Source organism: Nelumbo nucifera, chromosome 2, assembly GCF_055504915.1.
Source record: "Nelumbo nucifera cultivar China Antique chromosome 2, China Antique-T2T, whole genome shotgun sequence".
Lineage (NCBI taxonomy): Eukaryota > Viridiplantae > Streptophyta > Magnoliopsida > Proteales > Nelumbonaceae > Nelumbo > Nelumbo nucifera.
In genome coordinates, this window is record NC_142650.1 from 49,571,031 (window position 1) to 49,588,618 (window position 17,588).

The 17,588-nt window shown below is 39.3% G+C and overlaps 1 protein-coding gene across 1 annotated transcript; it reads right to left on the minus strand.

Moving 5' to 3' along the window:
* Nucleotides 1–250: 250 nt before the first annotated feature.
* On the minus strand, nt 251–17,386 carry LOC104601052 (ATP-dependent zinc metalloprotease FTSH 10, mitochondrial-like). The gene is made up of 8 exons (XM_010264242.3): nt 17,165–17,386; nt 16,835–17,084; nt 16,647–16,718; nt 14,230–14,363; nt 5,458–5,943; nt 4,437–5,204; nt 1,571–1,798; nt 251–934 (listed from the first exon to the last, which is right to left on the minus strand). Exons 1-8 carry the CDS (start codon nt 17,213–17,215, stop codon nt 458–460), a joined length of 2,466 nt encoding a protein of 821 aa, XP_010262544.1. The 5' UTR covers nt 17,216–17,386; the 3' UTR covers nt 251–457.
* Between the last annotated feature and the right edge of the window lie 202 nt (nt 17,387–17,588).

The following is a 17,588-nucleotide window of genomic DNA, read 5'->3' on the forward strand; positions in this document are numbered from 1 at the left end:
TATCAACTTTCCAACGCTGTTTTCCTTGGAATGAACTATGGAAGTTCTCATTTCATTAGCCAACTATGATTGAACAAGAATATCAACTTTCCAAGCCACTACACCAGGCAGCAATTGAAATTGGTTAGTAATCAATTCAAGGGGACTGAAAATCACACTACCACCGTTGTGAATGATTCATCAAGAAACATTGTAACACAATGGTCATACAAGTATGTGGAAATAAGCCTTTTCATAAGACAAGTGAGAAACCTCAGCCTCTAACTTCATGGCACCTGGTATCATAATGGGGAATGCATACCAATACAGTGGGAGTTGTGTAGTCAGTTCATTCTCATATAATAAAGTTCCACATACTAGCATTTTCCATATAACAATCTATACAATTAATTCATCTAAATAGACCATGGAAAAAATAAAAATCCTTCACATATACAAGGAAAAGCCTCTTTTAATATCAGGTTGGGACAACATCAGGTTCAAGCGGTGATGATCTGTCACCCTCCACACTCCCAACCTCTGTGGTCTGTCTACTCTTCTCATCTTCTTGGAACCCTTGTTTGAATCTGTCATAATTGGTGGGCTCGATTGACTTGAAAGGACGTTCCCCCAGTACTCGAACCAAGTCCTCTTGGTGTAGGACCTCCTTCTCAAGTAATAGCTCAGCAATCTGAGCAACTTGCTCCTTATGCTCCTCTATCAATTGAACTGTACGTTCATAAGCCTTGGCAACCCATTCTCTCACCTCATTGTCAATAATCGCTCCCATCTTGCTGCTATAGGGCTTTGTCATCTCAAATGTATCATCCCTTTGCGGGAAAGAGAGGAGACCTACTTTGTCACTGAAACCATAGACGGCTACTTGGGCATAGGTCATCTTGGTTACTTTCTCCAGGTCATTTTGGGCACCTGTCGAGATCTTTCCTAACAAAACCTGCACCAAAATGAATACAGGTTACTATAATAGATGAATGGTTCAAGCACACCAATACATCAAGATAATAATTTTTCTGCATCTCCCAGGATAGAAGCTAAAAAAAACGCTTGCCGGTTCCAGTTATTGCAAGATATTCAGATTCCTTTGGATTGCCTATGGAATAGGGTGGGTAGGTTTGGATTTGGGGACAGAATTGGGATTCTCAATCTTAAGAATCTTCGAATCCCATTATTTGGGTGCATTTCTTGGCACCATAGAGTTTGGTATAAAGAATAAATTTGTCACCATGTTTTGGCAGAATTCAAATGACACCTGGGGGAAGGCCAGCAGTTTCAAATCCATGGAATTGAGACAGGAAAAGAATTCAAATCCAGTTCTGCCATGTAATCCAAAAGATCACCGACACAGTAGGCATTTTTCCCGTTCATGACTCACATTAAAGTAGAAATTTTCTATAATTCTTTGTTGTTGCTCAGAAAAGGGAAAAGTAATAGAATCTTCAAAATCTGGGGCAGAAGAAGCTAGAAACTGAAAAGTGCTGTTTCCCACTAGTGCAAGATGTTCATATTCCACTAGGCATCCCGTTGGCTACTTACTCCTGAAATACAAGCAAGGCTAAAATGTTCAAAGTACCTGCTCCGATGCTCGGCCACCTAGGGTCATGCATGTCATGTCAAAGAGCTGCTCTTTAGTCATTAAAAGGTTTTCATTTGGAACATATTGAGCAAACCCAAGTGCTGCAGTACCACGTGGAACGATTGTTACTTTAAGCAAGGGTTCTGCATGTTCCAAGAACCACCCTGCCACAGCATGGCCTGATTCATGGTAAGCAACAGTCCGGCGCTCCAGTTTGCTTATAACCTGCTTGACCAAATAGGAAGGAAAGAGGCTGAAATAAGATTATTATGGGCAACATAAATGTGTTTATTTCCATTTGGCTTCTGGTACTAATACAAAGTATGGTTCAAGAGAAAAAGAGAAAGAAGAAAAGGGGAAATCTAACAGAAAGTTACATCACAACCTTCTCGAAGAGAATTTTCAAACATTAAATAATTCAATGTTGACAGAATTGGGAATTTTACGTATGGTAAATCCCTTTAACCAGCACCCTTTTGCTTAAAAAATTCGCACCTTTCTTGGATCAAAACCCTACAACCTCCTCAACTTCATAAACCAGACCCAAATCCTTTTGGTTCTTCCAAATGGGGGTATCATAGAGATTTGGCAAAATCTCCCTGGAATCCCCACATTTCACTAAGGGATAATACAAAATATTCCAAAAATATTTTTATCCCTTACACCTCCGATATACTGTTGATATATCAGGAATATTTCAAATTTCATTGATAAATTAAACATCTAAAATGTAAATTTGTAGAACATCAATGAAAATTCCAATATTTCATACAAATAAATAGCCCAAGATTTTTGGAAATCTTTTTCTGAAAGAACAAAAAGGATTTTGTGGTTAGATAACTCATTATTCTGAATGTGATTCACTTACTAAGTCACTATAATTCAAAAGAAAAGGAAAAAAAGAAACAATTGAAAAAAAAGGGTTCCCAAGATAATCAAAACACATAATAACAAAAGTGACTTTTTCTTGCATGGTAGGCAGCTTTAGGAAGATGTCTAACCAGACGCAACCTCATCAGAAGAGGAATGATTTTAGACAGCACATCATGCATATTATGTAATGAAGCCTTGGAAACTGTAGACCACATCTTTCTCCATTGCAGCTTCAATGATAAGCTCTGGAATTCCATCTATCAAAGTTTTGGGCTAAGTTTATGTACTCCTCATCCTCAATCTATTGAGTGTCTATTTAGAAGCTGGTTCCTTAGTGGTCTCAGTAGCAGAAGTTTCTTTGGAAAATATACCTTCTGTAATCATTAGGAGCAAAAGAAACTCCCGTATATTTGGAAACAAGGCAGGCTCAGATGATGTTGTTCTTGGACAGATAAAAGGAAACCTATCTCCTGGCTATCAATTCAAAAACCTTTTTCAAGGAATTCTTTTCATGTCTTTTTTTTGAAGCACACTTTTTGTAACAAGTGTCTTCTTTTCTTTTCTTTATTCCCAATGTATAGCTTCTTGATGCACATGGAGACTGATGTAATTTTTTTCTTTGTGAATCTTAATACAGTATCTCACTATTAAAAAAACATATAATAATAAAAAGAAAGAAATCATTGGCAAGTGAATGACTTGTGCATAGAAGAAAAGACGACTAAAAGACTAAAAGGGAGACAGAACCTACTTAAGTCTCTTAATCTTCTCTTACATGATATATAAAGTTTGTTATGGTTTTTTGAATCTTATATATGCAATTATGCTTCATCTAAATGATCTGTAAAGTCTTATTAACAATCTTTTTTTGTAGTTTTCTTTAATTTTTTGGATTTTACAAATGTCTTAATTTAGCAGAATAACCTCAAAATGTCCCCATTTTTGCATAGTGAAACATCCATCTGATATCAAAATTGTGAACCATGACTGGACAAAGCTTGTACAAGGATGCTTGATCTAAAGAATTACTAAAAGGATTGCATGTTGTTGGAAAGTTGAATCTAGGAAACACAAATCAAGTGCGAGTAGTGTGAATGGTAGTCCTCCAAAGCAAGGTATACATGTAATAGCCAAAGCCACAAAAAACATGTAGGTCATATCTGAGAAAGATGGAATACTTATAGGGGGCTTGAACCTTTTCCTTGTCATTTGTGGTCAAAATACAAACAGGATGCAGGCTCATCTAAGAATTTCAGTTTGGCCCTTGTAACTCATTAAGAGTTTTTTTTTTTTTTTTTTTTTTACCACTAGGGTATTAAAAAATTACATCAGAACCCATGTAAAACAAGATACTGTATAATGGGAATGTATAAAGAGATTATAACAGCAACTTTCTACTGGTTACAAGAAAACCTCTTGTATCAAAGAAGGATTTATAAGAAACTCTCCTAAAGAGGTTGTCGACTGCCAACCATGAGTATAACGAGCCACTCATTTTCCTTGCTACTATTTCCTATAAGCACACTTTTCAAAAATTCATGTGTTCCTTTCACTCCAGATGGACCAAAACTTATTAGGAGTTGAGAAATTAAGTTTAAACAAAACTTACAGGTGCTAAACAAATAGAGTTTGGTTCCCTAGATCTTTTCTATAGTTTCTCTGTAACCTCCAGTAAATTATATGCTATTAAGTACAAATTAGTGTAGCATTTTTTTAGGAAAAGGTAATTGCTAATTAGAGTAAGATTAATGATATTGTAAAGCAACATGTATATTCTCCTGAGGAGAAAAAAGGATGTTGTCCAATGATTCTACATAAAGCAACATGATATTCTCCTTTGAACAATTAATGAAGTTCAATCATGATACAATTTGTTGCTCCTTGTTATTGTAGGGAAATTCCCATTATCTGATAGAGTGGGCAATGAATCTACATATTGACTTATGCAACAAAAAGAATAAAAAAGACTGGCAAGTCAGAAATAAGTTACCTTGTTTTTCTTCTCCAGACCACCTATTATCCTATCTATAGCTGCCTCAAAATGTTCCATTGCAATCTGTGATACCTCATTTCTTGCAGCAATTAAAGCAGCTTCATTACAAACATTTGCAATGTCAGCTCCAGCAAATCCAGGAGTGAGAGCAGCAAGCCGCTCAGAATAATATGATGGTTCGTGGTCAAGCTTGAGTTTTTTAAGATAAATTTGAAATATCTCTTCACGGCCTTTAATGTCCGGTTTATCAATGGTAATTTGGCGATCAAACCGACCAGGTCTCAACAGTGCTTTGTCTAAAATGTCAGGTCTGTTGGTGCCAGCAAGTACAACAACTCCAGAAGTAGTTCCAAATCCATCCATTTCTACAAGCAACTGGTTAAGAGTACTTTCACGTTCATCATTTGCACCTGAAAAGCCTCCTCGCCCCCTTGCTCTTCCAATTGCATCAATCTCATCAATGAAAATTATACTAGGTGCACATTGTCTGGCTTCTGCAAACAAGTTCCTTACCCTGGATGGTCCAACCCCAACAAACATCTCCATAAAGTCTGAACCAGATATAGACAGAAAAGGTACACCAGATTCACCAGCTGTTGCTTTTGCAAGAAGTGTCTTCCCAGTACCAGGAGGGCCTACAAGAAGAGCACCTTTCGGAATTTTAGCTCCCAACTCCTCATATTTCTTAGGGTTCTTGAGGAAGTGCACAAACTCCATGATTTCTTGCTTTGCTTCATCACAGCCGGCAACATCCTTGAAGAACACCTGGACCACTCAATAAGGAAAAAAAACATCAAATACATGAAAAAGTATCATGCCAGAGAATGTCATTGAATATTTTAACATTTTTTTCTTTAATAGAGAGGAAATGGTAATGAATTGATCAATGGTGCAAATATTGAAAAGAGTGAAGAGCAATTTTAACCATATGCTACAAGCAGGAAAATAGAAATAATCATCCTTATTCAGATTTTTAGAGAATCTAGTATGATCCAAGGATACAAAAGGAATTTCTAACCTTATTTTTGGCATTCTTATCCATCTTAGTGATATGAGCTTTTCCAATATTAAATATGCCACGGCTACCCCTTCCACCACTGCCACCAATGCCAAATCCACCCTGCATTCTTCGCCCCATGTACAAAAGAGATCCCAGAACCAAAGCTGTTGGCAAAAACCTCATCAATTCTTGATGCCAAACCATTTCAGAAACATAAGTTACAGGAACATAATCATGAGGATCTATCCCTAATGCTTCCTGGGCTTCCTCCAACTTCTCTTCAAATGATTCAACACTGCCAATGTTAAAATAATATTTATATTGGCTTCCATTTCCTCTAGCAGGAGTATTATTAACGGGTCCCTGAACAACATCTTCATTGGTTTGACTGGAAGTGTGTGGAGACCTTCGGACATAAACCTTTGCAACTGATTTATTGGAAACAACAATATGATCAACTAGACCAGGTTCCAGAAGCTTGTTTTTGAATTCTTGGAAGCTAATCTGTAACAATAAAATTCCATTGTAAATGCCATCAGAAGTGAAAATAACAACTCCCATTGCACATTTGAAAGTTTGAAAAAGATAGAACAATTAAACAAGAAAAATGCACACGACCATCATATAAATTATGCCCTCTCGTTAACAAATAAAATTTCTTGAGACAAGTGTAAGAAACTAAACATTCTTAATTTCTAATAACAAAAGCAGGTAATAGTTGAACCAATTCCTCACAATGCATGCACATGACAATGTGAAGCCAAAATTTTGACCTACTAACAATTATGGAAGTATATGTTGAAGGGTACAGAACATCTAATAACAAAAGCAAGTGCAAGTGATTAGTGTCAAAATCCATCTAGGGTACAGAACATCCCATTAAGAGAACCCCCTAAATTGGAGCAGAAATCAGATAACACCCAGCAAGGATATTCAGGGAGATGCGACAAAGAACCGGAATTGGAATCCAATATATGTTAACAAAGCCACATGCCAGCCTTGAGATGAACTATCAAATTATCTTTAGGGAACTGGAACCTAAATCAGTAATAAACCTCTTTAGAACAGTGCTCAACTGGACTAAACTGGACTAAACTGGACAGGGCAGTTAAACTATTAGAGCCATCAATGGTTCCCAAGAGGTTTTGGTCAACAGCCAAACAAATTGAACTAAATACAAAATATATTTAAAGTGGCCTATTATTCCGATTTTTAGTTCTTCTTACTCATTTTTAATTCTATATAATATGTATGTATGTACATATGTGCTATAGCAGATGAAATCACAGTTTATGGGCTAATCAAAGCCGTACAGCAAGAATTTTTAAGCTGTGAACCCTAGTTTAGCTTACAGTTGAGCAACTTTATCTCACCAGCTCCAGGATTTTAGTATAAAACCTATAAATCAGTTACAGGTGAAATTTGGGATATGATGAAACTCTGAAGAGGTTTGGAGTATTTATATGTACAAACTTGCTAATAGTGAGCAATCATTATTTGCATACTAAAACCACAGCTTTATCTACTCCTACATTTGCACCAAAAGCAAGAAATAATAGAGTAAAGCCACATATCATTAAATAGGGGGAGGGGGGAGGCTCAGTGGTAATGCATTTGTATCTTAGATTGTACTCCTTTCTATTTATTGGTGGCTGTTAACTTTTATTAGATAAGAAAAAATAAATGTATATTGTGCCTAGCACTGTTATTTTGGTGTTCCATATGTACTGTTTTTTTTTAAGTTAACTATATTGAATAATCAAAAGTATATGGTCCCCTGTAAAATGAGTTCCTATACACGTGTAAGCCATGCAAGGACCTCAAAAAAAGTCCACCTTCAAAAAAGAAACAGAAAAGGTATTATCTTTAAATACATTATGAACAGCCAACCAATCCCTAACTGTTGAAACCACCTCAGCTTTAGTCATAGATTTCTGATCAAAGATTCTATTATTTCTCTCAAACCATATAGACCACAGGATTGCAAATGGGATACAAGACCAGCACACTTTCCCCTTTTTTAGTTATCCCAGAGATTTTCCATTCTTCAAAAAGTGCTTTTACAGGCTGGGAAGCACCAGTTTAGATTAATTGCCATAGCGAACTTGCAATGCAAAAATAGGTGGTTTGAGGTCTCTGTTGCCTGATTGCATAAGAAGCACCTTAAATCTGAAAAGATAAAGCCCTTTTTCATGAGCACCTCTTTAGTAAGGCACTTCCCCGGGAAACCACCCAACCAAAAAGCTTTACTTCTGAAGAGGCTGCAGATCCCCATATTGATTTGCTTGGAAACTGACCTTGAGGATCACCAATTAGCCCTTCATAAAAAGATTTAACAGTGAAGTCACCTGCCCACTTCCAGCATCTCATATCCTAAGCATGCAGGTCCAGAAGATGAATCTGAAGCATAGCTAGGAGCTCAGCCACCGTTTCAATTTCCCAGTCATAAAAGCTTCTTCTGAAAGAGGGTTTCCAAGTGATCTTATTGCCTTCCACAACAAATGATTCAGCAACCAAGGCCTGCTTGTTTTCGGCCACCATATAAAGGGCAGGAAATAAGTCTTTAGTGCTCTGTCTCCACACCAAGGGTCAAGTCAAAACCTTGGCCTCCTTCCATCATCTAACTTATACTTTATGCCTCTGCTGAACTTAGGAAAAACTTTGAAAATTCCTTTCCACATGCCACATCCATACAGCAATTGAGGCCTCTATCCCAACCATTGCTGTTTACCCCATATTTCTCTGCAATTACTTTCCCCCATAAACTGTTGGGTTCCCTCGAGAACCTCATAGCCCCATTGCCCAGCTAAGGCATCATTGAAAATTTTAACTTGTCTGATTCCTAGACCCCCATGAGAACAAGGCTCTCAAACCTGTTCCCAGTTGACCAGATAAAATTTGGAAGATTCCCTCCATCCAAGCCACAAGAAACCCCTCATCTTTTTTCCTATTTTTCTGGCCATTCCCAAGGGAATTGGTACAGGGACATGTAATAAGCAGGAAGACTTGTCAAAATACTTTTGATGAGTGTGACCTTCTCCCCTTTTGAGAGGTACCAAGCTTTCTAAGCAACCATCTTTGTGTCCATCCTCTCTAAGATTGGACCCCAAATGGCCTTTGTGGTACATTTACTTCTGTGGGGCAACCCCAAATACTTTAAAGGGAAGCTGTCAACCTTGCACCCTAGTAATTCAGCCAGCTTAAACATTAGGGACCTCCCCAACTGCTAACATCTCACTTTTGGATAAATTAACTTTCAAACTTGACACTATCTCAAACCAGCATAGGATGTGTCTCAGATTAAGCACATATTCTGAAGATGCATTGCAGAAGAAAAATGTACCATTTGCAAACTGTAATAAAGGAATTTTAGTGCCATTGCTGCAGCTTTCAAAACCCTCCCAACCCAAAAGAAGGAACTTTGGTTCCATATGTACAATTTACATCCTGTTCCTGTTCTGCATTACCACTTGGCCCAAAAGAAGTTGTCCCATGTTCCCCCTTGATTAACTAATGAGTCCACCAAACAGTTTGCACTTTGCAGATCTATTTATCCAAGTAGAGTAGCCTCAAGCCCCTTAACAAGAAGCTGACATCTATCATAGTATGCCGGTGCTGCTACATCCCTTGACTTTTGCTCCTCATCCGAGATATCACTACCTACGAATCCCCTCCAATCCTCTATTATGATCTTTCTCAGCCCAAGGAGCCTCCCCAACCTTAGTCCTTGCAATACAGCCGGCAGTTCTTCACTCAACAAATCAGAAACTCCAATAAGCCCAGAGAGGACAGCAATGAGGCTTCCACTAGCATCTCTAAACATCCCTCACACCTGATATCCCAGGATTCCCAGAACTTCCCCATAGCCTATTTTCTGTCTAGCTCTTCCTCTCATATCCCTTGGGACTTTGGTTTTTGCAAAGGTCTCAAGGACCATGAGATTTTTTAGGCTATTTCTTTGCTGGAGTCATGAAATGGTCTGTTTTTGGATCATAATAACTCTGATGGGAGGATTTGGACTGTGGACCACCTTGGAAAATTTTCTTGTGCTTCTTTCTTCAAGGCCTTAATTCTCGCTGGCCAACACCCTCAAACATTTCTTGTCTAAGCAACTTTTTGTCAAGCACTATCCTCCATAAAATTAGAATGTTCTGTTGGAAGATAACCTATTTAAAGATCAATACCTATTAGATTCTCCAAAACAGAAGGCTGATTTGGACATTATCACCAAATATGCACTTCCTCCATAAGGCAAGCTATGAAACCACATTCAGCCTACTAATCTCCTGTCCTTTCATGAAGAAAGTTTGGGAGAACATTTTTGCTTTATTTGATGTTAAGTGGAGTTCCCCAACAGATATTGATACTGTATTTTGCATTAGTTTATTCTCTCCCAGAATGAAAAGATGTAAAATCCTATGGACAAACAAGAGCAGCCATTGTTTGGACAGATGGGAAGAACAGAAAGTTAGAATTTTCTTAGACAAAAAACAATCCAAAGAGTCAGAAACACAATAGTAGGTCTGATAGAGATCAAAGTCATTCAGTGGGTGAAAACCAGGAAAGAATTTTCCGCTAGCCCTACAAATGATATTAGTCAAAAGATGACTAACACTGGCAGCCTGAGCTATTGATAGCCAAGCCTGTCATGGATTCCCCCTCCACTGGACAGAGAGGAGTTGAATGTTGATAGCTGTAGCCTTGGGAAAAGTGGGCATTCAGGTAATAGGTGGTTTATTTGGAGATCATAATGAGGATAGCAAAGTGGATTTTTGTGGACCAATAGGAATTAGCAATTCCATACAAGCAGAATTACAACCTGTACTTTGAGGTTCAAGCCTAGCTACTTCCTTTGGTTTCTAGAGTTCAATCATTGAAGGGACTCAAAGTCTACGACTCTAGGGTTAGAGGGTGAAATGGATGGACATTGGAGACTAAGATATAAGATCAGGGAGGCAAGGCCTTTGGCACTCAATTTGGGTGCAGATTTGGTATGAACACCAAGATATGCTAACTCATTTGCTGATTCACTAGCCCATGAAACTGTTAGCATATTGTCATGGGGTTAGGTTTGCAACGAAAGAAACCTGTGTGGCGTCCAGGCCATGTGCGGCCAGGACAAGCCTGATGTATGTGTAAGGGCCATGTGTCGGCCCGATGATGGCTCCACCAAGGTCAGTGGCACTGGATCATGACCTCGTAGCGCATTGCCAGGGCTCTCTGTGGCTCTTGTTAGTCCATAGGAGGCACCTCTTATGTGCCAAAGGGGGAATGCCATGATGTGAGGCACCTGTTGTACCGATGATGTGAGAAAATAACTGGGCCTTGAACACACTCGTGCACTATGAGCAATGGGGTAGCTCGATTAGCTTAGACGTGGGGCTGGAGTGGTGTAGGGACATGTTTTGGGCCAGACCCACATGAAAAGCCTCCCCTTCATGTGCATTGCACAGTGCCGGTCCATGCAATGTCCCCATGAGCGTGTGTGTGCCCATGAGGAACCCTAGTAGCCATGCTAGCCATTAACCAGGGTCATCCCGCAAAGGATGTTGGTCTAGGAGTGCCAAGGTCAGGCACCCAAGGAGGTCAACCACCCCTCCTCAAAGAGTATGTTAAACTTTTGGTGGTCTTCTAGTAGGAAACATCACTTCTCCGAAAAATCATACTAGAGATATTTACAATAATGCCATTTAACGTAAGCCTACCAAGCATAGGTAAGGCTAAGCCTGTGTCAGACTGTGTTAAGCTCCCCCACTCAATCCGTTGTCATCTCGACAACGGCTCCTTAGTGAATGGGCGTCTATGTCCCGCTCCATCCACGTGCGCTCCAGTTTAGCTGCTCATTGTTGTAGTTAGGGCCGCCTGATTAACTCGGGTCTCGCCTATGTTGGTGTCCATTTATGGGGATGGAACCATTTCACCATGCCGGCCCGTCGCCTGCCTAGACTTCACCCACTGTGTTTAGCTACTCACACCATGCAATGGCTATGCCCTCGATGTGTGTGTATGGCCCTCAAAGATGTGTGTGTGTTGCTTCACAAAGGTCCACCCCGTGTTCTCTTTACCTTAAGGCTCGAATGTCTTCTTGGTAGCTTTTCGGTGGTGCTACCAAACACGATGTATAGGTCTTCTCCTGCTATTGGCATAGTGTCCTAGGAAACCCTTTCACCATACTGGCCTACAGACTTTACCTTGCCGTGTTCGGGTTACTCAAACCTATCCATGGATTATGCTCTTTTGGCCCTCGAAACTACACTTCACCTCACTATGTTCGGGCTACCTCTTTGCTTCGAGGGGGTCCCGATGTTTTTTGCCTCAAGGATCCGACCGCAATGTGTGCGAGTGGTGGCAACTTTTACCCATGATGTTGTCGAACATGCACCCGCTTGTGTGATGTGTGTGGTTGTTGCAAATGTTCTACCGATGTTGTGTTGAGCATGTCCTCCTATGCAATGCTAGTGTTGTGCCACCATTCTCCAATGGCAAGTGTACCCACATTCCTAACATTCCAAATATTGTGGCTTCAACCGAGGGCCGCCACTTCAGTGATATTCCTTGACCAACCATCGACGCCAACCAATTTCGGATTGTTGTCCCCACCTTAGTAGTGCCTTTGAAAAACTACGAAACAATGGCCCATCCATCATGAAACCAAGATGTAGGCATACCACCCACACCTCACTAAAATGAAAGCGACTGATGTCCGTAAAGAAGCATGGCACTCCCCCACTCAAACCACCACAATATTACTTGCATCTACCCCCGCATGAGAGCTGCTTCGGGATCATTGAAATGGGGACGCAATGATTGGCCTCTTGCCAAGCTTGATGTGTGTTGCTTGCTCAATCCTGTCAAGTGGGCGTGTTGAGGGACTGCACCCTGCAATGTGGCTGATTGTCGTGAGGACCGCTTCAACTGGCTCGACTGTGTGCTATGATACCGACTGTCATGGGGTTAGGTTTGCAGCGGAAGAAACATGTGTGGCGCCCAGGCCATGTGCAGCCAGGACAAGCATAATGTGTGTGTAAGGGCCATGTGTTGGCCCAATGATGGCTCCACCAATGTCAGTGGCACTGGATCATGAACTCGCAGCGCATGGTCGAGGCTCTTTGTGGCTCTTTCCGATCCATGGGAGGCACCTTTTACATGCTAAAGGGGGAATGCCATGATGTGAGGCAACCGTTGGGCCTTGAACACACCCGCCTGTTGTGAGCAACGGGGTAGCTCAATTAGCTTAGACGGGGCTGGCGTGGTGTAGGGGCATGCTTGGGCCAAACCCACATGGAAAGCCTCCCCTTCATGTATGTTGTGTAGTGCTGGTCCATGCACTATCCCCATGAGCGTGTGTGTGCCCATGAGGAACCCTGATAGCCATGCTAGCCATTAACTAGGGCTGCCCCACAAGGGATGTTGGTCTAGGAGTGCCAAGGTCAGGTACCCAAGGAGGTCGGCCACCCCTCCTCAAAGAGTATGTTACGATTTTGGTGGTCTACTAGTAGGAAACGTCACTTCTCCGAAAAATCATACTGGAGATATTTACGATAGTGCCACTTAACGTAAGCCTACCAAGCATAGGTAATGCTACGCCTATGTCAGACTGTGTCAAGATGGACCTTCGTATGGGGTAATTGCCTGTTGAATTGAGAGATCAGCATACAGCCATTATAAGGGTAGGGTCCTAAAGGGACTATAGTCTATAAGGGAACAGCATGGACTGTCTCCATGAACTATCCTTACATCATATTAGTCTATACACCTTTTGGATATCATTAACAAAGCATCATCAGTTAATGATAAAAAAGATAACAATCACCAATTCCATACCACTGGATTATTCAGAAATTGAAACACTAGACTTGGACCAGTGAACTTAATAGCCTATGTAGGACAAATCTGAAAGATGTATTCCAGAATTATAGATGATATTTTATATTTAAGGCAAATATAATAAAGAAAAGATCTTAGTGTGGTAAGAAAGCAATATCTTGTTGTTGATTGTACTACCACTCCAAAACTTTTTTTAGGAGAGAGAAAAAAAAGAACAAATTGATTGCATTTGTAACACCAAGCAAAGACCTAAATAAGCAGCTAAAGATTCTTCACTCTCTTTGATAATAAAGGTAATCCTTTTTCTTCTTAACAAATTTACTTTTTTTATTTATTACCAAAAAAAGATAATGAAGGGAATGACAATATCACAATACTTTATTTTCATAAGTTGATGGAAAAAGGAACTTGCTAAAAACCACACAGTGAACTACAGAGTATGAGCCCAAGACCTAAATTCACTTTTTTATGCAACGAAACTAAACAGTAACAATAGATCGGATATTTATAGCATGATAAATGAAGGCAAGATAATGGCTTTGTTTTCAGGTCCAATAGGAGTTGGAGATTCCTTAAGAGCGGAAATTTTGGCACTACATCAAGGTGTAAAACTGGCCAAACAGTTGGGGCTACAGCAGATTGAGATAGAGGGAGACTCCAAGTTGGTAATTGGGTGGATGCAATCAGGGCAGCTGGGAATTTGGCAATATAGACAGCTGATAAGGGAAATTCTTAGCATAACAAGGGAGGTGGGTGTTTGGTTCAAGTGGGTAAGGAGATCAGCAAATGGTTTTGCTGACACCCTAGCAAAACAAGGGATTGCAAGAGAGTCTTTTTTGGGCAGTGCTGTAATGTTTGATGTTTATTGGATCAACCATTTCTAATAAGGGTTGAATTCTGTATTCAGGTTAATTTATCTCTAATGAAAGTTATCGTAAAAAAAAATAGTATGATAAAACTAACCTGCTTTTGGTCATGAGGACCAAAAGAGAAGGATGAAAGCAACAATGCAATAAAAATTAGAGGAGTCAAATAATTCTGCAATTGCTTCATGAAATTTTCCTGAAAATTCCCCTGATCTTCGGTGTTTGACTCCTCTGGAAAACAGTAAGGGAATTGTCAAATTGCGAAAATTTACATAGCCTTGTTTAGAATGTAAGAATAAACAGATGAAGATTTAAAGAATATACAAAACATATTGCATTTAGTCATTAAAATATTTCATATAATGTAAAATGTGTTAGCTAATGCATAATATCATCCAAATTGCTTAAAGCAGCTTCAGAGTAAAAGTGCCCCTAGTTCAAGTTTGTTTTACAAGTCAATATGGCAAAGGTTGGAGGGAATTAAGAACCCTCCACAAGCAGTGGATGGCTTCTTGCTCACCATGATTCTTCACCCAGGCCTAAGTTTAGCAGAGATGGGCCGCATAGCCCTCCCATGGAGAGAGGTGAATCCAACCCAGAGGAGGTCTTGGTGCAGGAGGCTGGGATGGACTCGCAAGAGAAAGAAGGGTGTGTTGAGCAAGAAACTGTTGAAAGTCAAGTGAAGAACTTATTCAACTTTGGGAAGCTTCTGGGGGTATCCTTCTCTGCGGAGCAAGAGCCTCAGTTGCGAGATTAGATCAGCTCCTCTTTCGTCCGCGATGTGAATGATCATAACCCTTAGTTTGCAAGGAGCTCGGAACCCTTCCTTCTACACTGTCAGTATCTTGATGCCTAAGTGCCTAATTAATTTATTAAAAAAAAAAGAATATGTAAATACTATGTAAGAAAATATGGGAGAGTTCAGCCATCTCTTTCTTAATTTGAAATACTTACAGCTTACTGCATTAGTGCAATGTGTATTGTATTAGTTTTTGTACTTATTAAAATGTTGATTTTTTTTTTGAAAAATGATTTGTGGAGCTTCCTGCCATGTGTGATTGCAAAAAAAGTCACTAAAATGAAAAGGAGTAAAGTTTGGAGCTTAAAACAACATCTGCAGAAAACACAGTAGCATATAGCATATTCAAAGACGATATAATTCCATTAGGATGGGATGAAGGAAAAAGGAGTAGGGATTGCTGTATTGAGTGTCCATCATGGATGTCTTAAGGATATAATTCCATAATTCCAAGCAGCTTATTTTTCATTACTGGTCCCTAACCACCACCACCACCACCCTTGAAGGGAGTAAAGAAAAAAAAAAAGATGTTGCAAGCTATTTTCACTCTGTTATTTATGGTGATTAATTTTGTTGTCTTTTGCATGGGAGAGCTTCATGGCCACTGGTGTACCATCCTTTATGGTCCTTCATGTTTCCATATACAGATTATTATTATTTACTTATCAGAAAATATCTTTTCAATAAAGTTTTATTGGTACTGGTGATAGAAAAACTGCCATGTTCTAACCGTTATATCCTACATGTTTACATCAAAGTTATAAACAGAAAGCTGCCCTACATTATTCACAAATGGTTCAACTATATTCAGACTAATGCAGATATATTTCTATTTGGGAACCAAGATGACCAATTAAATTGAGACCTGGTTTTCTATTTTGTCATTTCTTCTTTTCTTTAAATTTTTTAAGGGGCACTTGTTTTAATACCCTCACTAGAATATGATTTATTTAGGTATTTAAAACCTGTTTAGAAATCCCATTGACTTTATTTTCCATCATGTGTACATTAAGGGATCAGTTTAGGTGGATTAGTTCATTTTCAAGTCAAACTTGATTATATAAACTTACATTTCTAGTGTACAACTGGTAAATTCTATTGTATTAAGCACATGTATGGTAGATATAGATTAAAAACCGGGTAAAATCACTCTTTTATGCATGTGCAAATTTTTAGAACCAAAATAACCTTGGTAGCTACAATACAATTTGTGATTCGATTCTACTCTATTCTATTCAACATTCTCTAGAATTTACAATTTTCAGAAAACCAATCTGGGTGGCCAGCTGCCAAAATACAAAGACGAACATAACAAAACCAACTATAGAAAACTTGACATTGGGCCCCAGCAATTAACTATAACAACACCATAGGAAATTCTAATTTTCACATGTTTCATAATTAAACTCTTCTATAGACAAATGAACAAAGAAAGAAAAGAAAAGAAAGTAAGAAACTATTTGAAACTCCGAAGCCATCATGGCACTTCGAAAAGAAAGTAAGAAACTCTGGTGTCTGATGGGCCATTCAAGTTTAAGCATCACAAATTTGACTCAAGTTCAAGACAATGTCAATAGTAGAAAATGGCAACAAGTTAACAATGATATTCCCATGACTGAGCAATAAATTATTCTCTCTGTGCAAAAATTGACAATTGTATTCCTCCCATCCAATACCCCAGCAAAGTAATAAGCCTATGAACGGTTTGCACATACCTTTTGACTCGGTTTTTTGATTGTTCCCTTTGGGAATTTCCTTTTTATCCTTCGGATAGAAGTTCTCGTAGTCTATAAAATCACAAAATTGAAAAAAAAAATGAGAATTAAATGCAAAAACGACATTCGGACAACAATAATCACGTTAAGATCAAACGAATAAAAAACGTAACGATTTTCTTACTTACTTTTCTTTTTTGGAACTTCATTGGAGAAAAAACGATGGAATCTGGGGTTCGCAAGAAGGAAATTAAAATCCAAAGAAGAGCTTCTTTTGGAACCAAATTCCTTGTTAGCTCCAAAAGAAGCCAAGTACCCCCTCAGAGACCCTAATCTGCTGTGCTCGCCCCCAAGGCAGGAGTCTCTATGTGGCGGAGATCGCAGAAGGGAATCGTTTAGAAGCGCAAACCTTCTGCCATAAGCACCCAAATATCCATTCTGCAAAACAACGCAACCACGGTTTAGCTTCAGAACAGAATAACTTTGATAAGAAAGAAAGAACTAAGAAGATATCTTACTCTTGAACCTGCCGACCGCGACAGGGAGCGTCTGAGCTTTGAAAAGATCATTCTTTTATAGATTGGAGCATGAATCTATGGATAATTTCGCAAGAAAGATACACTACAATGGTTGTTGATTTAGAGATCAGACTTCCAGACAAGTTTCATCTCAAACGAGCAAATACGATGGTCCAGTCTAGTTAAAAAAACAACGAGCAGTCCCACGGACGGAGGGGGAAGAGGAAGGAAAAATATCGGAAAGGAAAAAATATCGGAAAGGAAACTCCCAAGTCGGGTTGTTGTTGACGGACTCATGCCGGCTGGACCGGTGGGGGAACCGATCCACGGTTAATTTTAGGTCAAATTTCATTATTCTTTAGGCTTCGCTCACCTCTTTTTGACCATATATGGCATCTTCTTTCAGAAAGCTAAAATTCAAAAG

Coding starts and splice junctions, on each gene's coding strand:
- LOC104601052 (XM_010264242.3), bottom strand. CDS start 17,215: ATGATCTTTTCAAAGCTCAGACGCTCCCTGTCGCGGTCGGCAGGTTCA. Junction 14,364..16,646: donor TCAAAAAACCGAGTCAAAAG/GTATGTGCAAAC, acceptor ACTGTTTTCCAG/AGGAGTCAAACACCGAAGAT. Junction 1,799..4,436: donor GTCTGGAGAAGAAAAACAAG/GTAACTTATTTC, acceptor TTGGTCAAGCAG/GTTATAAGCAAACTGGAGCG.